This window comes from Mustela lutreola, chromosome 2, assembly GCF_030435805.1.
Source record: "Mustela lutreola isolate mMusLut2 chromosome 2, mMusLut2.pri, whole genome shotgun sequence".
Classification (NCBI taxonomy): Eukaryota; Metazoa; Chordata; class Mammalia; order Carnivora; family Mustelidae; genus Mustela; species Mustela lutreola.
The window spans coordinates 30,855,345-30,878,145 of NC_081291.1; the positions used below are offsets into that span (position 1 = coordinate 30,855,345).

The 22,801-nt window shown below is 42.8% G+C and overlaps 1 protein-coding gene across 21 annotated transcripts in view; it reads right to left on the minus strand.

The window, feature by feature from the left end:
* CADPS (calcium dependent secretion activator) overlaps positions 1-22,801 on the minus strand; it is a 468,804-nt gene that overhangs the window by 152,162 nt on the left and 293,841 nt on the right. For all 21 annotated transcript variants that reach the window (XM_059161408.1, XM_059161407.1, XM_059161399.1 and 18 more), the window contains exons 9-11: positions 19,410-19,476; positions 9,275-9,383; positions 2,908-3,120 (exon numbers count right to left, since the gene is read on the minus strand). In XM_059161408.1, coding sequence (XP_059017391.1) covers positions 2,908-3,120; positions 9,275-9,383; positions 19,410-19,476 — 389 coding nt within the window. The remainder of the gene's footprint in view (positions 1-2,907; positions 3,121-9,274; positions 9,384-19,409; positions 19,477-22,801) is intronic.

The following is a 22,801-nucleotide window of genomic DNA, read 5'->3' on the forward strand; positions in this document are numbered from 1 at the left end:
GCTCATTTGCTGGTACTCTCGTTGCAGTTTTTAAGTGACTTAACTAGCAATAGACAGAATCTAGAGTGGTATTGAGCCTCTGTTTCAGGAATAGTCAAGTAACTGGGTTCAACATTATTGGACTGAAGCTCTGGGTAAGGACTGTCATTTATTATGGAGTCAGTGGTGTACAGTTGTGCAGATCAGGCACTGCACAACTTAATAGGCACCACTCACATTTTTGCCTGCATGAAAAGTGACTAATGAAGTGCATAGTCTGCATGGATGAAAGTGGTAGCTTTTTTCTTGTAAAACTTGGTAGGTGTGGTAGGGCCTTGCATTCTTCAGAGAATCCTTGTTCCTCAGCAGTGATTGAGACAAGAGAAGGTGGTTCCACCACCAGATCCTGACAAATTTCAGAGGCATGGATTATCTTACTTTCTCACTCATCCCTCAGTCTACCTCTCATGCTCTCTAGGGATATTACCTACTTCCCAAATTCTAACCCTTAGAATTTTGCTTTGGAGGCCCCATTTAATACAAGTTCCTTATGTCAACTAGGGTGGCAAAATACATCAAGCTGACACGCTCTCAATTAAATCTTCCTGCTGATGCCTTGCATTCAGCACTCTAATTTCATTGCTGAATGAATCCTATCCACAGAGGGAAATCTATAAGGGCCCCTGTGTATTGCCATAAGGAGACACCTATACCCTGCTTACAATCTTCTTCAATGATCTTCTTTTTTTAAAAAATAAATGTTTGGTTTCCATTTAATTTTACTCCTCAATTCCATCTTCTTTCCTATACTAGTGAGGAAGAAGTGAGATTAATCACAAATGAAGTAGTAATTTTTTTATCTGGTGAGGTGATAGAACAAAAACACTGAAGGTAAGGTGAAATGACTTCAGAAGAAATTGAGAATCTTTGGAAACAACTAGTATTTTCCAAATACCACCTGAGATACCTGTTCTAAGAGGTTGATTTAGATGGTGATTATAATTCATAATTTCTCCCCCTGATGTACAGATAATTTCATAGGATGTATTGCTTCTAAATTTATTAAAATGGAGACTCTCAGGCAAGGTGAAAGAATGAATTCCATCACAAAGTGATTTTTAAAACAAACAAATATTGGGGTATGCTTTATATCAACTCATGACTAAACCAAGAGAAAGAGGTGTTGCCTTCTCTCTTTATTGGTCTCAAGTAAACCTAAGTGTCCCAAATGTTAGAGAAAGCAAGAAGAATGTGGAGAAGTTGGTGGTGGTTATGGTCAGCAGGGCTGTCCTTTACCCCAAGTCAACCTCCTCCTCCTTCTTTTAGGATTTTCTGCATGGAAACCCATGGTGATTGTGTGATTATCTACAATGTTCCACACGGAATGCACCTTCCTTTAAGAAGCCATTAGTACTGGACGGGAATTTCTGGGAGCACCCGATGGAGAGTATTTCTCCTCCAAAAAACTGTTTTCCCATAAGCAAGGGAGTTACACGGTTTAAGAACATAGTCTTTTTAGAAATGGACATGGCAGTGGAATCCACTGGAGAGAGAGAATTCACCTCTATTTAGTTGTGTTGCTGCAAAAATCATCTGAATCATGTGTACATTTTGTTTGAGAGGGACAGAGAAAGACCATGTAGAAGCACTGGCGTAAAACATGAAGGTTCTGCCATGGGCTTTTGCACTTGCTTCCGCACCTGGTACAGTTCTCTTTTCTAAGGTATGTGTGGAGCTGACTTCCTATCATTTGGACTTAAGTTCAGATCATCTCTCTCCACCCAGTCGCCACCGCATTACATTCTTCAAAGTTTCCAACATCTACAACTATCTTATTTGTTTTTTGATTTATGTGCTGGCTAGACACCCCCATGGGGATAGAGGTATCCCACACATGGGGATGGAGATATCCTGAAATCTGGGGATTTTGTCTGTCTTCCTCATCTGTATGTCTCATCAACTAGACAGTTGTCTCTGTAAACCAGACTGAGGGGGGCCCAGGCACAAGTAAGAAATCATCATATGATTGCTAAAAATGACTTGTACCTGAGTGACCCCTAACTAACCTGATATTCAGGGTAAGAGGGAAGTCTCTGGTTAGGGTTAATGTTTGTAACTAAAATGAATTACTTTATTTGGTGCTGTATGCTTCCGCTTCCTTTGCTTTAATAACCGCCTCCAAGCATATGCCAGATTTCACCTTGCCTCGTGTATCAGAAGTGTTGGGAGAGGAAAAAAAAAAACAAACCCCAAAAAACAAAATTAAAAAAAAAAAAAAAAAACACCTATTCCAGATAGCAAAAAGTCATAGCAAAGGAGCAAGAAATTAAAATGGATACAGAGGTAATGGGAAAAGAAGCTGGAAAATGAAACAGGGCTGTTTAAAGAGATGGTTTAATTTTTGGGTCCTGGTGTATTTGCTTAGAATGGGATTTTAGGTACCATTTTTTTTTGTTGTTGTTTTTTGTTTTTTTTTTCCACTGCATGTGATAATGTCATCATTTATTTTTAAATGGTTCTAAGTTGCAGATTTAAATTTACTTCATATCAAGCCCTATTTTAAAATTACTTTTAATAGGAAGAAATGAGTCAAGGACATACATAACCTACTATATTTGACGGACTCAAACAAATAAAAGTCTGGCTGTGAATTCCAAACTCTCACCAAAACAAAGAGATAAAAATCCACCTAAAATATATTTTCCTCTGTTTAGTCCTTGGGGGGAAATGTCAAGTATTGCACTTTAAAATCACTTTCATCTAACATTTTGGTCCCAACTTCTTCCTCCCCACACAACCGAATTCATCTTTTTTTTTTTTTTTTTTTTTAATGAATCCTTAACACAAAGCAACTAGATTTCTAATTCAACTTTGGAAAATTTACTTTCCTCTACAGAGCTATTTTTAACAAATGGCATATTTACTTACAAAATTGGGAGATGGGGGCGTCCAACTGAGGTACGTTTCCTCCTTTAGCGTTGAGCTTCTGGACTTGGGTTGGGGGCACAGGCTTGTGGGACTGCCCAGTGGCCCGATACATGGCTTGGACCCACAAGATGCGATCTTGCTCATCATCACTTGCAAATATCACGGTGTCTCCTTCTTTGACTGCATTGAAGAAGGCTCGGCCACCCTCTAAACCTGGAATACAGGAAATAAACACTTCTAAACTGAGTTGCCATGTTCTCAGCAGAACCAAGCCCTGAAGAAGGCCATTTCTGTTGCTCTTCCGTGGGCCAGAGAAGGGAGGAGCAATTTATTTGACTCTAAGATGGGAAGTCTGATGCCCATTTGGCCAGAGTGAAGCCCTAATGTTAGACACACATTCTGAGACTGGCTCTTATCTTTGGCTTTGGCTGGGGACAGGAGTGTCAAGTAGGCTGCCTACTAGTTGGGTAGATATCTGCCTATAAGCACACTATTATTTTTCTTCATCTTTGAAAACAAACAAACCACCACTACCACCAACAGAAACATCTCTTGACACCCTCCCCACACCCCCAGGGCCTTCAGCTATGGTTCTACCGTTATTCTCTTTACAAGACAAGGAGAATCTCTACCAGGACTTCTTAAAATTTTAGTGCCCATGTGAACCCCAGGAGCATCTTATTGGAATGCAGTTTCTAACTTGGTAGGTCTGGGATAGAAGCCCGAGAACCTGCATTTCTAACAAGCTCCCAGAGGATGCAGATGGTACTGGTCTAAGGACCACACTTAGAGTAACAAGAGTCTCTCTCCTCCTAGTCTGCCCTAAAGCTTCTCCAATCAGGCTGCTGCCCCCATGGAAACTTGTCAATGTTGTTAGTGACTTCCACAATGCTGAATCCAAAGGTCAGTTCAGAGTCAACATTTAATTTGATTCATGAACCTACCCACAGCATGACACTTGATTCTCTTTGAAACACTTCCTTCACTTGGTTCTAGGTCACCCAGTTTCCCCCTCCCTCCCTAGTGGGTGCTTGTCTATCTTGTTTGCTGGCTTCTTTTCCTCCTCCTGACTGTTAAATGTTGTAGCATCCTGGTATGTCCCTGGACCTCCTCTCTTCCTCAGTGAGGCCACCCAGTCTCAAATGCCATGAATCTCCTTATAGTCCCTACATTTCTATCTCTATCCTGGACCTCTCTGGTGAACTGCAGAGCTGAACCTCTAGTGGTTTCCCTGATTTCTTCACATGGATATCTGATAGGCCCTCTAAGCTCATCTTATCTAATAATGAACTCCTGGTCTTTCTCCCAAACTCCTCTCCACCTCAGTAAAGCTGAGCTTGTCCCTCTAACTGCTCAAGCCCTCAACATTGGGGTCCTTTTGGACTCCTCACTTTCTCTCATTACCCACTGGAATTTCTCTCACTACCCAGTGGAGTTCTGATGGCTCTACCTTCAGAACATACTGCCAGATCTGAACCCTACTTTCATCTCTAGTGCTTCCTGAATGTAGTCATGCTCATCTCTCACATGGACTATTTTAATGGTCTGCTCTCTTATCTGCCCTGCCTCATCCTCACTCCCTAAAGTCAATTCTCAATGGCAGCTGAAGTAATGAGTTTAGCAGGAGTCCAGTCATGTCACTCCTCTGGTCAAAACGTATCAGTCGTTTCTTACTTCACTCAGAGGAAAAGTCTAGGTTCTGACAAGGCCTGTAAGACTCCATGGATCAACCCACCACTACTCCTACCCTTGTCTCCTCCTATTTTCTCCTTAGTGCACAGACACGCATACTTCCCCGTAGCCACATTAATCTCTTGGTGTTCCTTGAACACTCCAGGTACATTCTCACCTTGAGACTTTGACACTTGCTGTTTCCCATGTCTAGAATATGCTTCCTCCAGATATCTGCATGATTCGCATCATCACTTTCATATCTTTGCTCAAACATCGCATTCTGTCGAGTCCCTCCCTGACTTTTACCCCTCAGTTGCCATCCCTCCTATCTTGCTTATTACCTTCTAACAAGTAATAATTTACTTAACCTCATAAGGACAGGGAGTTTTTGTCTGTTTTGTCACTGCTGTATCCCTAGTACCTAGAATAGTGCATGGCATATAGCAGGTGTTCAGCAAATAGTTGTGGAATGAATGAATGCTCCACAGACTTTTTTCCACAGGCAGCTCTCAAGGTTAAAATTTATAGAGAGGTAGGTGAAAGCCCCTTTGGGTTCAGGCCAAAGCAACATTGTCTGTCAACATATTCCAAAAGTTTTCATTTTAGGGTCACTGAGTATTCTCTGGCTGGAAATAAAGCATCCTATCTTCATCAGGTTCCTTATCATCCTCCCAATTATCAGTTTAACACTGAGAGGAGAATGAGCAGAGTGAATAGCACCCTCAAATTTCCAACAAGGCCCTGTCACTAGCTGGCTTGACATTTGGCATTGGAAAAGATTTCTGGTGACACTAAGACTTCTCCACGGTGCTGATAATGTTAATGCAGATGTCTATTCCATAGAGTGGGTGCATGCTGGGAATTCTGCCCTTAGAGTTGCCAGGGACTATAGAACAATCAACAGCTACTTCTTCATGTGGAGAGCTTAGTGCTATAGCACTTTTAACAAAAGCTTTTTGGTAGTTAGGATTATGAGAGAGTGTTTTGCCTAATTCCTTATGGAGGGTTTTTAAACGTGTGGTTTGGATAGGATGATATATAGTTAGCAAGTAGGGAAAACCTGACGAGATGCATGAGAAAAAGGTAAATCTGGAAGGGAAAGGAAGAAGAGCTTTGAGGGAATGCTCTAAGTCCTGAAAAACGAACACGAAGGAGCTAAAAGGAAAAGTGAGTCAACAGACCCTCTGTAGCCTAGCCTCATGGTAACTTTTGGGATAAATCACTTTGACACCGTCAGAGAATGGCAGGCTTGCCATCACTGGAGGCGATTGCCCCTGCCCCACTCCCCACTCTCCAGGCTTCCCCGGGAGGTGGGGATGCTGTCTTCCAGGAGCTACAGTCAGAATAGGTTCACAGGGCTGCTCTGGAGAGTGGAGAGGTAGAGGTAGAAAGATACTAAGCAGTTTTCAGATTTTTAGTTGATCCTCCCAACGACACTATGAAGTAAGTACTATTATTCCCACTTTATAACTGAGGAAACAAGCACAGAGAAGGCTATGACTAGCCAATGAAGACAAAGCAGGGCTGTAAGCATCGGAACTGGGCTTCTAACCCCATTGTCTGTCTCTGGAACTGACAACTGGACCCTTGTGCTGTCCAGCTGCAAAGCTGAAGAGCGTGCCCTGGTGCACGGTGAAAGCACTCAGAATTATTCGTTAACAGAATGACGCCTAATTGTGACATGAGTGGGGCGCAAGGAGAAATATGTAAAGCGGCAGAAGCCGGGGCAATGACAACCGCAGAGAGCAACAGAGCTGTTCCAGACAGCGTGGGAGAACAAGGGCACACCAGTGAAAGCAAGGAGGGAGCAGAGCACTGCTGCTGAAAGAAAACCAAGGGAGGAGAAGGTGAAGTGAACATCGACACATGCTCTGAGGCAGCCAACGTTTCACCAGGGCAGCAACTCCCGGGGACTGGATCTATAGACAGTGATGTATGACAGGGCGCCGGCTCCTCATGGAGGACGTGGAGCACAGCCCCACAGGTACCGACCTGTCAAGCCCAAGGCAACGTGTCTGTGGAAGGACAGAGGCAGACCAGGCAGGGAGTGGTGGCCGGCTCCCTGAGGGGCTGAGGGGTGTGGGGACTGCTGTTCCAGCAACCGACTTGGATGGACACAGGCTCTTTAGGCTGGGAATGCTGTGTAAGATTTAATGCAGTTGTTTAAATTGTGCCATTGGATTATTCTGAACATCCTTTCATTTAGACTGAATGACTGAGTCTGATAGGACCGGAGAGATTACTGTATACTCTCTGAAACACACATCCAGGGAAACACACCCAGGGAAAGTGAAGCACTTTCATTTTTAGCTTAAAATGAGTAGCCTGGATGGAAAATTCATATACAATTATTTACTGATTCCCCAAATTAATATTTCAAAGATTCTAAGCAGGTAGGGTTGATTTGGCTCACAGGCTTGTGTTTGGGCATCCGCTTAGATCCAAGGCTGCTACATAGGCTAGAACATGCACGCCTGCAAGGCTATCTCGCCCATAAACAATCTCCCCCTGTTGGTTCCACTGATAACCTGCAGAAGGTAAGAGCAGGAGAGACAGGAGGGACTCAGAGGTCCTTCTCTGTGTGCACACTCACCTGTCAGGGAGAGGTTGAGGAGATTTTTGAATCTCTGAGGGCAGTGGCTAAATTGTGCATGATTTCCATCTCCAGCTGGCAAACTTGACTGTGCATAGGAATCCTCGACAGTGTTTATTTAAATATGAGGATTCTGCCCTCCTCCCTTCTGGCTCATAGGTTAGGAGTGGGAACCAGGAGTTAAAGCACTCTTTCGATAAGTCTGAGCTAGACTTCTTATGACACCTGGGAGTATTTAAATCTCCATTTTCAATCAAATATTATGAAATAAATAGGACTTGGCACATGGAAAGGCGGAAAAGAAGTTGCTTATTATTCTCAAGAACACAATCAATTTACTTTCCATTGACATCTTTGGTAAAGAAATTTATAAACTATATCCCATGGGGTCGATGTGGAAAAAAGAAGAGAAGCTTTCCTAATATATGTGCACAGTTAACTTTCTCATGTATGTAGAACAGCTTTCTCTCTGAACCTACCCGCTCCACTGTGGGAAGAGAATTCTGCCTTCCCATGATAAAACAACAATTCTTGTTTCGCTGTAGCAGTACACGTAGCAATGGATTGCTATATAAGAATGATGTGGGCTAGACCCTGAGTTCCAGCGCTTTTTTCTTTTTTTTCAAAACAGGAAGATAATCCTGGTCCTATCTCCTGGATGGGATTGTGGTCAGGTTCAAATATGCAATCATGTAGGGGAAAGGAGCTAAAAATGGCTGAGAAGAAATTACTGTCAAGAGACGCTATCTCTTTTCCTTCTCACGTGGGCCCTTTTGCCTCCCCCTTTAAAATGCAGGTCTTTGGGGGAGTTGGAATTTATTTTTTCTGAAGGGAACCCAATGGTTTGAGAAGAATGCAGACTATCACAGGAACCTGTGCAGACTGATTTCTTAACGCACATCCTTTCAATAAGATGTTGCACGGAATTGTTTTGAACTCGTAGGCTCTATTCAGTATGAAGGATTTCCAGGCAGAGCCTTTAATTCTTGCCTTAAGTGGTCAGCTCTGTATCATGCTCCGGCTGGAAGCAAATTACCTATCTCCTGGGTAAGGGAAGAGGTGGGGGCTGGTCCTGATCACTCAGAGTTGGGGCTCTGAAGGGACTCATTTTCCTAAGCAGCCTGGCCCCAGGGCCTTCCCTGCCACACCTTTTCAGGTTAACATTCCATCTTTTCTCAAACTCTGTTTTTCTTTTATGTGTATTTTGTTGCATGTGGAAGAGCAATATGGGAGTAGAAAAAAAGGTTTTGGGCCAAATAATGCAGTATGGTTGGAAATGCTTCCCTTGTGCGGATTTGGCATAAAAATAAACTTCTCTGGGAGAGGGCTGTTGGTGCTTGTTGTTCATTAATATGCTGAAATGATTTCGCACCCCCCCTCCATTTTGAAGGTTCTTTGAGGCTGATTTTTATTCAGTTTTTTCCCCGGGAAAAAGATAAAATGGGTGGGGGGAAGAGGTGTGAGGGGGCAGGATGTAAAACTTATGAGAAATACTACCATTTGTGTGGTTCTTTTAGTTACATAAGGCTTAGGATCTTGGATGTCTATGCTTGGGGATGGGTGTCTTCTCAGGAAAGAAGACATTTAGGGAGAGCTTTCTTTCCAAGTGCCGTCAGCTGACCTTGACCTGTAGTTAGCAGATATGGATGTGCAGGACAGGCTCACTTAGACACAGAGACACGATTCCTGCCAAGCCCACACGTCCCTGGTGAAAAACCACACACGCTAACATACACATGTGCACACAGTTCTTAGTGTACATGTAAGACTCCTCCTTCAGTCATTCCTTTTTTAGCATTTGATGGGGGGTACCTATTTGTTGTGGACCCAGCTAGGTGAAAGAAAAATGTATTATGTTTTCTTTTTGGTTTTACGAGGATCCCTTGAGTCAAACCAAAGCCCTTGATTGGGATGGCATTTACTGAACCAGGATGGAAACTCTGTAAGACCAGGGGCTATGGCTGTCCCAGTCCCCTGTGAAACCTAGTCACTCAGCTTAGTGCCTAGCATGGAGGAAGTACACAGGAAATATTAGCTGACCCATGATTTGTGTCAGGGGAGAGTTCTGGGGAGTTCATAGCCTAGAGGGTGGGTGGGTACCTGGCTGGGGATCAGTGTAGTCCACAGTGTAGCCATCCAGTTGTAGAAGTTCCTGAGGCTCCGCTTTTTTCTCCCGATAACTGCACATGGCAAATGTGTACTGACTGACCTGGGAAGGAAAAGCACAGATGGTAAAATTGTTCTCTTATGGCCCATCTTCCCTGAAGAAATCTTCTCCAGTCAACCACGTCCTTGTCCCTGAGGCCCTGTACTTGGCAGCTGGGATCCAACTGCATTTTGCTACCTCCCAGCTGTGTGACTTAGCGTAAGTTACTTAGCCTCTCTGGTTCTTTAGACCCTCCTGTGTAGACTGGATACAATCTGAGAACTGACCTCCTCACTGGCATATTGTGAGAACTGAATGAGTTCACATGTGCCATGCACTTGGGATTTGTTCCTGGCACTAAGTGCTTGATAAAAGCTACTTGCAGTTATGATTGCTGTTTGTTATTTTAATTGGCTAAGCTATTTGAGATAGCCATTCTTTGTAGGTCAAAACTGGTTAAATAGCGGCAATTTGATAGGTTTTACCTAATATAATCCCAGCCCAGGCCCAGACAGCCACGTTCCCACAGGCCTTTTGGTCAGCAGTTAGGGACCAGAGCCTCATTTATAAATGCCCCAGTGATTTTATCTTTTGCGTGCCAGTTCTCAGCATCAAGCCACATATTAAGTTTCCCCTCTCTTCTCCCACAGAAGGAGTGCTTTTGGTTGCTTTGAGAAGTCTTCCTTGCTTCTCAGACAAGTGCAGGAGTGACACGCTGTCACAAGCAATGAGCACTCGATCACTAGGTGCTGGTCACACTCAAGCCATCCTCAGCCCCTGACGGCATGGCCACTGTCCCTGAGCAGCCCTTACTGCCAACACAGGCGTCCCTGCCGGTGCTGGGTGGGCGCTCCACAGCTGCAGGCCGGCCTTCAGGACCCTGTCGCCACAGTGCACGCACACCCGGCACGGATCCTTCACATTTCTACATCTGGCTCATCTGCAAGGAGCCTGTGGGAGGGCAAGCATCCTTCGGGGTTTGGGCCAACAGCTCGTGGGCATGTTTACCATCCACGATGTCACATGTCTTGGAGAAGGAGTGCCACATCCCTTATCTCTTTAGTTCCCTTTATTAAGAGAGACGTTTTCTAAGTGAACTTTGATCCCTACTGGGGACATTTTTAGCCTCCTCCATGGTGAGCTCTCTCTCTCTTTTTTTAAAGGCAATAAGAAATCGGTGCTTTCAAGCCCTGTATCCATCTCCGGCATCCTCTAGGGTCTGCTGGTCCTAATGGCAGATAAAGGGAAAATGATTGTTGTATCTACTGCTGCCCTCTGTTGGTTCTTGGTGACAACTTTCTTCATAATATGTATGATCTGCATAACCTGCTCCTTAGTGTAAGGCCTGGAGGGACTTCAGGGGAAATAGATGGCCAGATCACTAAGTATTTTCATAAGGGGACATGTACTATTCTTTGTAATAAGCAGAATAACCAATGGCATCCTCTTCTAAAAAGGAAGATTAGGCGTGCAAGCAGGGGGGTCACATTGGCCAGAGGTCCTGCCCAGCTCTGACATCCTCCCACCTAAGTCTCAGCATCCTTGTCTGTATTTTACGTGCATCTTACTGTTGCTGGGGGATTAACTGAGCAATGAAGGGCTTCACATACCATGTGCGACAATCACAGAGCAAATGCTCAATAATATATGCATTTAAATAAGCAGCTTCTTTGCATTTAGTACCAACATTCCAACATAGAGTAGTTGAGTAAGTATACTTGCCTAATAGATTATAAATCCTTTGAAGGTAAGCCTAGGGGGTCATACATCTTCATTATATTTCCTTCCTTATAAGCAAAATCTACCAAATAAAGGGCATTTGCTCTCTGAGTCTGATTGGTTCTAGAAAGTATGTATAATCTAACAGAGAAGGTTTTTTCCTTCAGAGTTTACACATGTTAGTCCAAGCACAACATCAGGCCTTTCCAACTCATTACTTGTCTGAATAACTGATTTCCCAGGTCCCAGGCATGATAGTGGTCAAACACATTGCTGGACTGCTTTTGTGATGATTTTTCACCTATACTCTGGCAATACAAGAGATAGTAGTTTGTTAATGGGATGATTAGCCAGAGAGCGGCAGACACTAACTTGAGATCAGAAAAATATCATAACAGAAGGGTGTTATTTCAAGATTCATGCATTTACTATTGCTACACACTTTGGGCTTTAAGATTTTTCTGTTCTCTTCCAGGTGCTTGCTTCTGGTGTGCTGTACTCTGCTGCCCTCTTCTGGTAATACGGCAGAAGTTGTCCTGACAAACGGGACTGGCATAAACTAGTTGGTTTATTAGAAAGCATTTTAATTGGGGATTTGGTGACTTTCCTTAGAAAACAAAGGCAGGGAGAAGAAGCTTTAATTACTGCAAATTTCAGGGGGAACCTCAGTTTTTCTGGAGTGCTTAAAAAGTGGGGGAATAGAAAAGGTTTGGGAAATTTTATAGGTGTTTTTTTTTTTAAGCTTCTACAAGACATCACTAAGTAAATGAAATGAATATTTCTCTACCACAGTAAAATTTTCTTTAAACTGTATTTTGATAAGTTAATGAGATGATGAATGCTATTGTAATGACGGTACAGAAGCACCTAGAATACATGTCAGAAGTCAGAGAGCTGGCTACCACTGCCAGAGATGCTGGGCTAGGATACCAGAAAACAGAGATCTCCTGATCTCAAATGACCAGCAGACATCAGGAAGTGCTGTTTGGAGAGAAGGGTGAAAGGACTGCAGTGCTTACACCTTTGGGATCTTCAGCCAGTGTTAACCTTCACATGGAATCAAGGGATCAGATGGGCTGCTGGGACTTCAGAGGGTACAGTCTTCAAGATTTGTTTAAAAGTGCCTAGACCTCCAATACAAAAGGCACCCTCAGCTTATTTTCAGACAATATTTAAACTATGAAAAGATTTATTAATAGTGTTTCTTAAAGAGTGGACTGAGGCCATGTTCATTAGAGTGTATGTATGAGAGGGTGGGGGAAGGGTTATAAAGAGATTTTAGGGGCTCCTGCGTGGCTCAGTAGGTTGAACCTCCGCCTCAGGCCATAATCCTATGGTGTTGGGATCTGAGCCCCATGTTGGGTACCCTGCTCAATGGAGAGTCTGCTTCTCCCTCTGCCTCTGCCTCTCCTGTTCTCTTTCTCAAATATATACATATATATCTATATCTATATCTCTATATCTATATCTATCTATCTATCTATCTATATATATATATATGGTGCAGATTCTCTAAGTCAGAACAACAGAATCTCAGGTCAAGGTAAATCTCATGGACAGGCATTTTATATAACTGCTCTAGATACTTCTTAAAGTACACTAAAGCTTGAGAACCATTGCTTTATCATATAGGAACTGTCCAGAAACTTTCAGGTTGTCCCCAGATTTTCAATTAGACTTAACAAATAGAGTCCAGATAGGAGATGAAAGGGTCAGTGCTTTTTGGTCCCCTGACTTCCCCTTTTCCTTCCATTGACTACTTCTGGAAGACTGAAGTACTTGCACATACAACAAATGATACAATGTATTTGTCTAAAATCCCCGTCTTTGCCTTTACTACCACTCCTTATAAATGCCTCAGCTGTCAGTTTTCCTGAACCCTGGTCACCAGACCTTGCCCAAAGTTCACATACATCCATTTTAGAAACAAGTCCTTTATTCATGGTACATACATTCATCCATTCATTTAAAAAATGCTTAGGTATTGTGTTTGGTGCTAGGAATATTAAGATGTAAAAACCATCTATAATATCTATAATTTCTGCTCCCCTGTCTAGTGTGAAGACAGGCATTAATCACATTACCTCAGAAATGAGTAACTTTAATGGAGACCGGTATAAAACCAGTATAAAAAGAGACCTATGGTATTGTAAGAGCTTGGGGATTTGGTCTAGTTGTGTGGCCAGGGAAAGTTTGCATGAGGAAGCACTGACTGATTGAGCCAAGATCTGAAGATGCAGAAATTTTTGTGACGTAAAGAACAGAATTCCGGGGACCAAGGACCATTTTTTAAAATTAAATTAAATTAAATTTTATGATGCTTAACTTTTTTTTTAAAAAACACATTTTATTTTTAAGTAAGCTCTATACCCAACATAGGGCTCAAACTAACAACCCCAGATTAAGAGTGGCAGGCTCTATGGAATGAGTCAGCTAGGCACCCAAGACCATCTTTAATGTGACTTAGTTGTAAATGAAGGGTCACAGAGTTTAAATCCTAGGCTCCTGATTGACGTTAACATGAAGGCCACTTGGTAGAGTAGAGGGAGAATAGGTTTGGGAGTTACATTATACAGACCTGGATTTGATTCTCAGATCCCGTATTTTCTAGGCGTGTGACCTCAGTTAACTGCTGGGACTCAGCTTCATTATCTTTAAATGGAGAGGATGGTAACAATTGTGGATCATTTCTTATATTTGAATACAACGCATTCATTTTCCTGGTAGCTGAATACTGATTTAACCTATGGAATCACAGCCTTCCCCAATTTCAGCCCAATATATAGTTTGTATAGGGCCAACTGAGCCCTGTGCTGGAAGTAGGGTGGGTGGGACATGTGGCCCAGGCCTAGCCAATCAGCATCACATCGACTTGGCTGCAGTGATTGGTGCAGGGTTTGGCACATGACCACATTGGGCCAATGGAAGATCAATCAGGGTATGAGCTCTAACTAGAGAGAATGAAAAGCTTCTTTCCTCTGGGGCTGCTGAAGTATTGTAAATCTTGACCCTCCCTATTCTGCTGCATGAAGAGATGTTGCTCATCCCAGAGCACAGTTAAGAGATGGTATTGATAGAAAGTCAAAGCCTTGATGGCTGTGTTTGAAACCTGAACCTACCCATCCCAGAAGACTCTTTATTCAACTGCTACTTTAATTAACTAACCAATACAGTTCTTCCCCTTTTATAACTTACGCTAGTTGGGGTTAATTGTCATTTGCAACCAGAATATAAATAGAAACGCCCTTTAAGGCAATGTAAATTTGGATGGGAAAAACAGACATTCATTCAGACAGACAGTTCTAAATCACTCAACTACTTATATGTTTTACGATTCATTTTGGGGGGGTTAAGTTATTTTAATATGGTTTCCTGGGTGACAACTGCTATATTCCAAGGCATTTTACATTATCTGACAATATTTTATTCAGATTTAGTGATTGTTCTGAAAGCTGGAGCACTGAGAGTTTTTACATTATCTGTAGAGAATTAGCAAGGTCATAACGATGAGACTTTCTAGTCTGATCTGGATGAGGAATTGGCTGTTTCCATTCTTCCCCTATATACCCAAAAGCTCTACACAGAACTTTATGGAATTGGCACCTTCATCATTAGCATTGGTTTGGTTAGAGTTCCTAACAATGGTGCAATCAGTGTGTTTAATCCTTACCATGATTTGGGGTGCTGAGGACCCTTTTCCCCTTAATTCCTGTGTTAGAGTTTGAAGCCATGTTTTTGGGGCATTTACTGGAATGGAAAGGAACACGTCTGAGGAAGCTCTGTCATGTCATCTGCATATAATCTTGTGTGTAGCTACTCAGATGCCCAGCTCCACGGCAGGTGGGGGGCGGGTGGCGGTGCATAAACTCTGAGAGGGTGTGGTCTAAAGGGGATGGAGCATTCACTTTAAAAAGGACAATGACCATGGAGGCAATGTTTCTCTAAGGTGCTCTCTGGACAACCTGCATCAGTTATCTCCTGGTGTACTTGTAAAACCTATGATACCTCAGCCTCATGCCAGAACTACTGCAGCAGAATCTTCTAAACAGTTCCCTGGGATGTGGATTTTATTTACTTATTTGACAGAGAGAGAGATCACAAGTGGGCAGAGAGAGAGGGGGAAGTAGGTTCCCCGCCGAGCAGAGAGCCCAATGTGGGGCTCGTTCCCAGGACCCTGAGATCATGACCTGAGCCAAAGGCAGAGGCTTAACCCACTGAGCCACCAAGGTGCCCCTGGGATGTGGATTTTAAATAGCACCCAGTAAGGTGGTCCAGGCCCATACTTGGAGAACAGCGTCTCATTGCATAGGAATACTTAAGTCTCCGGTTCAGAAACACCCTACAACTGCCTTATTCCTTCTACACCTGAGGAGGAAGGGATCAGCCTCCAGCCACATCCACAATGTTAGCTCCAGCCCTTAAAAATGGGAATCGCTGCTTTGGTTCAAAACCCCTCTGAGGATGTCCTTTGCCCCTGGCTAGTAGGAATTCCATTTATAATCTATCCGTTGGTTCCCCCAAGGTAGAAGCACTAAAAGGAAATCTTACTTAGGGAGAATTTTAATAGCACTGTCTGACAGCCAAAAATGTAGACTTGGTGTGCTTGTCTGTGTGTGCGGTGAAGGGAGGAGAGCTGGGGTGGGAGGGGAGATGATTCTGAGGAGACTGGTGTTAGATATGTTCTCTTCCACTTAGTTTTTCAAACTATTTTCCTCATAATAAATCTAATGAAATTCATAACTGTGCTGGAAGTTATGTGCTGTAAACACTCTCTAAAAACATTCCTAAGACCTAACATCCAAGCAAAGAGGAGTAAACATTCAGTATGTCTCTCGGGTGGATAGGCTGCATCTGTGTCGTTTGTGCACTGGGCTTTACAGAGCTGGCTCCGAGGCTGCCTGGCAGGTGGGTGGCAGGCTGAGAGGACCCTGCTTCCCTGCCCAGCTCCTTCATCCTTCCCCATGTTTGGCCAGAGTGGTGCCCCTCGCTCCACTTTTGCATTTTGAGTTTCGGTGGAAGTTTCTGGTGGCTACATAGGATCCGGTTGTGCGTCCTCAGGACTGGCATCAACACTGCATACAGCCGTTGGCTGCTGATTGTTACTGCTTGTCCTATCCTCCTTCTCTTCAAGCAACCTGAGAGGTTTTCCTTCCCCAGAACTGGGCCAGAATTGGTGGCCTTGACCTTCTCTCTTGCAACTGTGGTGGCACTGGGATTGTTTTGAAGGGGGTGAGTTTTATGGCTATCATTGTGATAAAGCACCTGTAAATGCGATCCCTTAAACAATGGAGAAGACAAAAATGGAAAGAATCCAAAAGCAAGCTATATTTTCTAGGTTGGACCAAGGCACTTTTAGATGTTGTGGTGAGCAGGGCCAACTGACGGTGCGCTGTCCTGACCCCTCTGGAGGCCACAGAGGTTATTAAGGGAGGAATCTGATTTCAGTTGAAACAGAAGGTTTAATCTGGAGGGTCAATGTCCCCACACACTTCACAGCTATTGAAAGTTAAGAGAATCCCAGGTAAATGACACATATCGAAATCCCAAAATTGTTCTCTCCTGCCCTCTGGGATTGATGCTGAATTTTAGATGGGCTATGCCTGGCCTTTACTGATTTTCGCAAGGGAGCACAGAACTTGCTCTTCAGCAGTTGTGCAATTCCTATCTTCTCGCGGTGGAAGGAGCAGCATGAAGGGCCCTGAAATGTCTGTGCTCTGGCGGCTCTGCCAATAGTCATTCTGCTTTGCAGTTCAGTTCAGATCCTACGGACATGGCTCCCCTGATATTTTTGGCACGTTTCCTCCTATTTTTTTCTTCCTGAACAGTCTTTTCCCCCTGAAATCACTTGCAAAGTAAGAGGTTGGCTATTTCTCCTCAGTGCTTTGTCATTTCAAAGATTTTCAGAGCCAAGTCATGTATCCTGTGGAGAAGTAACTAGCTACCTTGAAGAGTGAAGGGAGACTATGTGTCAAGGTGAGGGGGCCCATTGTCCTGCTTCCTCTGGGAAGCTGTCACTGGCCACTGGCCACTCTCCAGGATATGATTTTTCCTTTCTCAGAACCAGGTGAAGTCCAGGCTGGGTCCATCTTCTCTCTCCTCTTTTTCCTTCTTTCTTCCACCAAACATCTCCTGGGTCAGGTACAGAGCTCAAGGATGTATCCATGTGTGGTGGGCGAAGGAGGGAAGGACACACAGATGAATGGGAAACCAAACTGGTCCTGCAAGCACACCGTCTACTGGGAGAGGCCAGGCCGACTCACAGGTGGATTCCAAGACAGGATGCTGTGCCCAGTGAGAAGAACTGAAGGGGGAGAACCTTGCATGATCCTGCTCTGCTTTTTTAAATGCATTTTGTCTTTCTGTTTATAACACACTCTCTTTAGAGGGGACATCAGCTATTTTTGCCCACCCAGCATCCATATCTCTTTCTAGTAATGGCACCTGATTTGGCACTGGGGACAGCCCAGTGGGACTGTGAATCAAAGTGCCATGGCATGTCTCTGCTAAAAGTTGGGTGGGTGACCCAAGCTGAACCAATCTCTCCCTCATGTCTGGCCCTCGAGTGGAGATGCAAGGATAGAAAATGGTCAGAACCAATTTTGTCTTCTGACCACATCGATGACACTGGCCATATTTCCCTCCACCTGGATTTCTGGAACCTACTCTGAGTCCTGTAGTAAGGATGGGTCATTCAGGTTTTTCAACAATCCCATAAACTACTTCAAAATCCTTCTAATACATTAATATTAATACCTTAATTAGCATGGGTCTATTTCTGCTGTTTGCATATATTAAGCACTATAACAGAGACCCTGAAAGTGAAATACCAGGCCTCATAGTTATTCTCTATGACCTACCAGTGTACCCTACACAAAGTAGGTGCTCAATAAATGTTGGTCCGTTGATAGTTTAAGGTAATGTATCTCAGGATGAAATGTCCTCCTTTGCCTACCTGCGGATTATTTAGGGATTGGGTACAATTCCAAAGTTTTCCTCAGGATCCTTTATTCTAAGGCTTTGTTGGACCCCATAGCAACTGTGAAAGCAAAGGTGACCTCTTGCTTATAGCAAGAGAGATGCATTGCTTTAGTGGCACAGCAAAGACTTGACCAGATCTACAGAAAGTCTAGTCTTAGAAGGTCAGAGTTGGTAGAACTTTCAAGGCCATTAGACATAAAATACAGTGGCTTTATAGTGAGGTTTTAGAACTGGAATTGCTCTAAATACTAATAACCTAATGAACACCTTTAGTCACTAAGCTACAGGTTGACTCACTACGTGGCATCTTGCAGAATATGGCATATGTTAATTTCTTATATGCTTTGATGGAACTTGGAAATTGAAAAGAGGCAATGGCAAATTTCCTTGTAAACTGAAAAATCTTGTTGCAAGAAGCAAATTTTAAAAAGGCAGGGGAGAGTCTCAAGGACAAGCATAACTATTCCTGGAAATTTTTCCCTAAATAGACAAGATAGAAAAGGTAGTATTTATATATTACTCATGTATTATTAATACCAGTATCTGCATCTCCATCTGCATCTATATATAGATGGATGTTTCTTGCTGCATGGTTAGTAATGGTCTCAACTGGGGAAGCCCGTAAGTCCTTCAGAAAGGAAAATTCTACAGGTACTTGAGCCAGAGCTATATATGCAAACATGGAATAGTGTCATAGTGATTTATGTTAAAAACAAATAAACAAACAATCACCCAAAAACTAAGCTGCAGAACAACATGAAGAGTTTAGATATATAGTTAAAAAAACGTGTATTTGGAGAGATAAAATCCAGAATGTTAAACATACTTGTGGGAGGTCAGTTAAGACTTCTGGAAGCCCCATGCATCAAGAAGAGTGGAGAGCTCCTGCACAGGGAATTCAATACCAAAATACTAAACAGTAAAACAGATGTCAAAAGTCTAAGTAAATTCTGACTTTTCTCATAATGTGTATCTTAGTACTTTTAAAATAGCAAGTACTTCTACAACAATGTCAGTGTTCCTAATGCTCTAACTGGGCGCATGCTTGCTTCCTCCCTGGGGACCTCCATCACTGGTAGCATGGTAGGCCACTTCTCCTACCTATCTTATATGTTCTTTTAGACTTTTAAAAGAATGAACCATTAATTTTTAGAGATTTAAAGTGATATAGAAATAGGGAAAAGGAGCTCAAGGGAGTGTTGTGGGGACTAGAAATGTTCTATATCCCTCTACGTGATGGTTACACACTTATACATGTGTAAAAATTCACTGAGCTAAATGGTTAAACATTGTGTATTTTAGATAAGTTATACCTCAAATAAAAAAAATTAATTACTGCTATCAAATCTTTAATACCAATGGCTTTTAAGATGGAGAGAGTTGAAGAGTTACCTGGACTAGTACAAAAAACCTTTTCTTCCATCTCTTCCAGACATTCTTACCAATGGCCCATAAATACCTAAGGAAAAGGAAAAAGACCAGAGTCACATTAATGCTTGAGCAACTACACTGTTTAACTCATTTGACCATAAAGCTTGGAACTCATAAACAAGGAAATAGTGCAGCTCAGAAACAGCAAGCAGATTTGGGAGCTGTGTGATTGAGGATAAGGAACAGCAGTCAAGTTTCACTTCCATTTATAGAAAGAATTGTGGCCCTTCATCACAGTTGACTGAGATTCCTTGATTGATTCCAGAAAGTAAGTTGGAAAATGTTACATTGTGACTTAATTTTTCTATGTGCTGAAAGTCTATTAGGTAGGGAAATCCTGCCAGGTGCTGCACAAAGGAGGAAAGAGAACACTAAATTCTACAATTACAACTCTTTTGCCTCTTTCAAGTCTCAGTCAGAAATCCACCCCCGCAACCCTGACTTTCTTTTATTATTCTGTCAAATGCAGGTATATTAGTGGGAGGAAGTTTCCAGTCAACAAAGAAAGTCCTCCCTATACCTCTCCCCCTTTCCCAAATGCTTCTATGTTGATGGGAATTAATCTTGATACAAAGGAGATAAAAGGAGAGTTAAGAACCATAGAGGCACAATCCAAGCTCCCTGGAGATTTTACGAGCAGTGTTACTACTTCATTCGTGAATTACTCCCTCCGCCTTGTGGACTGCTGCACGCCCACTGGCACTGAACAAGGAAGTGAGGTTTTCAGGCTCTACTGGACCAAGTGAGGAGAGATCTGGTCATACTCAAAACATGCAAATACTTGAGCTCCAAAACAGGCTTTATTTGCTATACAAACCAACTGGACAACATCCAAATCCTCACTTCACCTGGAATCAGACAGAATTTCCACTTTGGAACATAAAGAAGAATGCCCCTAATTAAAATTTATACTGTTTGACAAATTTCAGGGGCTCTCAGAACTGGCCAGTGGCCAAAAATCTGCTCAGATCTTTAAGCCAGAAACCCAGGAGTCAACCTGGTTCCCTCTCTTTCTTCGTCCTTATTCCTTAATTACCAAGTGCAGTTGATTTTTTTTTTTTTTTAAACTACTGCAAAGTTCTCCACTCTGCTCAGTCTCTCCCCTTCACATCCTCACTATTTCAGTCCCACCCCACGGTTCTGCTTCCATGGACAACTGTAGAGGAAACTCTTAATGGGTGTCAGGGACACTGAGAATGATTTCCATCCCTCTCCTGGCCATGACACGCTTCCTACCATCTGCGAATGTGATCATGCCTTTCTCTGCTGAAATTCCTTCCATGGGTCAGCCCCATTTACATGAAGGGGACCTCAAACTGTGGCCACTCAGATTCCACTTTCCTAGATCTTTTACCTATTCTATGGTTCACTGGACATTTTCCTTTAAAATGACTTATTTAACATGAATAAATTTATTTTGAAAGAAAACTTTATATTATAGCCTTGACACATTAATTATATCTCATGCCTTCTCCAGCATCTTATGTTCAGACTCACATTCTTCCTAAGTTTAGATCTCTACCTTGATGTCATGGCCTCCTGGATCCTACTGATAATTCTTCCCTTACAATGATCACACTGCTATAATTTATTTGTTTTTATATTTATTGTTCCTACTAGACTGTGAGTGAGCTCCTCAAGGGAAGGAATTTTATTCATTCTCATGTCTAAATTCCTAGCACAGAACCTTGTTGTTCTCTTTAGATTCGTGGTACAGTTCTTGGTACATATATAGCAGGAGGTCAGTGTACACTTTTTATATTTCATTTGGTTTTGAACGCCATGCTTTTGGGAAACCAGAGCAATATTTGCAAAGGTTTCTGATGAGATTTTAAAACACTGCATAAAGACATCCAATCCATCACCAAATTCTTTGAATTTTCTTTCCAAAATATATCCCAATTCTTTCCATCCCACTGCTACTCCCCAGTCAAGCTTCTATGATATCCACCTGGGCCATGGTAACAAGCTCCTAAAGGGTCTCCCTGCTTCACTTTTGTCCCTACTCCACTCGCTACACACCAGACAGAGTGACCTTTTAAATGGGTAAATCAGATCATTAATACACTCATTCTAAATCAGGATGGGAAACTGTGCAAAGGTTTCCAGCTGGGCAGAGACACAATTATATTTCTATTTAAGATGGTCCCTGTGGCTGCTGGATGGAGAAGGCACTGTGGATGAAAGGGGCAAGAGAGAACACAGGGAGATTAGTGAGGACACGGTTGCTGTGGTGCAGGTGGGAGAGAGGACGGTGCCTGGACTGGGACAAGGCCATGGCAGTGGCTGGACAGCTGGTAAGTACATGAGCCCTGAGGCCAACCTTGTCAGCTTCACTCTTGTGTGGATTACAGTCCTGTAATATAATTCACAGTCCTGGACGGTGCTCTCAGCCTTCTTAAAATAATCTATTAACATATTCACAGCAGAAACTGACCTAAATAAATGGGAGGAATGGCCAGGGCTACCGACAGAGAGAGAGGGAGAGAGAGAAGATTCTTTGGCCTATAACTGTCAACAGTATTGTCTTCTAGTTCTAGTTGGGATGGTTGCTCTGAGATGCTGGACAAGATGCTTAACCTCCTGGTGTCCTGGAAAACAGGGCAGGGCCAGCAATGGTTCTTCTCACACAGAGTTGTTGTAGGGATTAAGTGAGATGATTCTTGTGGAATATAAGCATGAGGCATAGCAGAAAGTAGATGCACATTAAATGTCAGCATTATTATAAACTATCTCTGGGTAGAGAGGAAAGCCTATCATTGCTAGTAGTAAATATTAGCTAAATATGTGAAAAGAAATCTCCCTGGAAATATGGACATAGAAAAATAGATGAAACAAAAATCAAATGAAGAAAGCAGGTGAAAAATTTTGTATTTGTAGTAATGACTGGCAAGGTTGTCATAATCTCATACTTCTCTGGAATTACAACTGGCAGCTAGTACCCGTTATGTCTTTCCCCATAACTTGAACCCACACAGAGAGATTCAGAACAGTGAGCACAGATACTACATCTGACGTTTATAGTTTTAACTGACAGGAATGGAAGCAGGAAAAGGAGTGCACGAAAACCCACAGAGCATGACTAATACTGAGGCACTGATTCCCCCTTCAGAATAAAGATCCTAGCTACTGCTTGGCCATGTTTTACTACTGTGCTATGCTGTTCTGGTCCTTTCCTCGAATTTATTGTACTACCTGGAGGGGTTAAGGCCTTGAATCTGGAGCCATGTCACCTACTTGTATGTGCAACCTTCAGTAAGTTACTAGGCATATCTCTGCCTCAGCCTCTCATCTGTGCAATGGGCACAATATCAGGAGCTACTTCAAGGACTGTTGGGAAGATTAAACAGTGA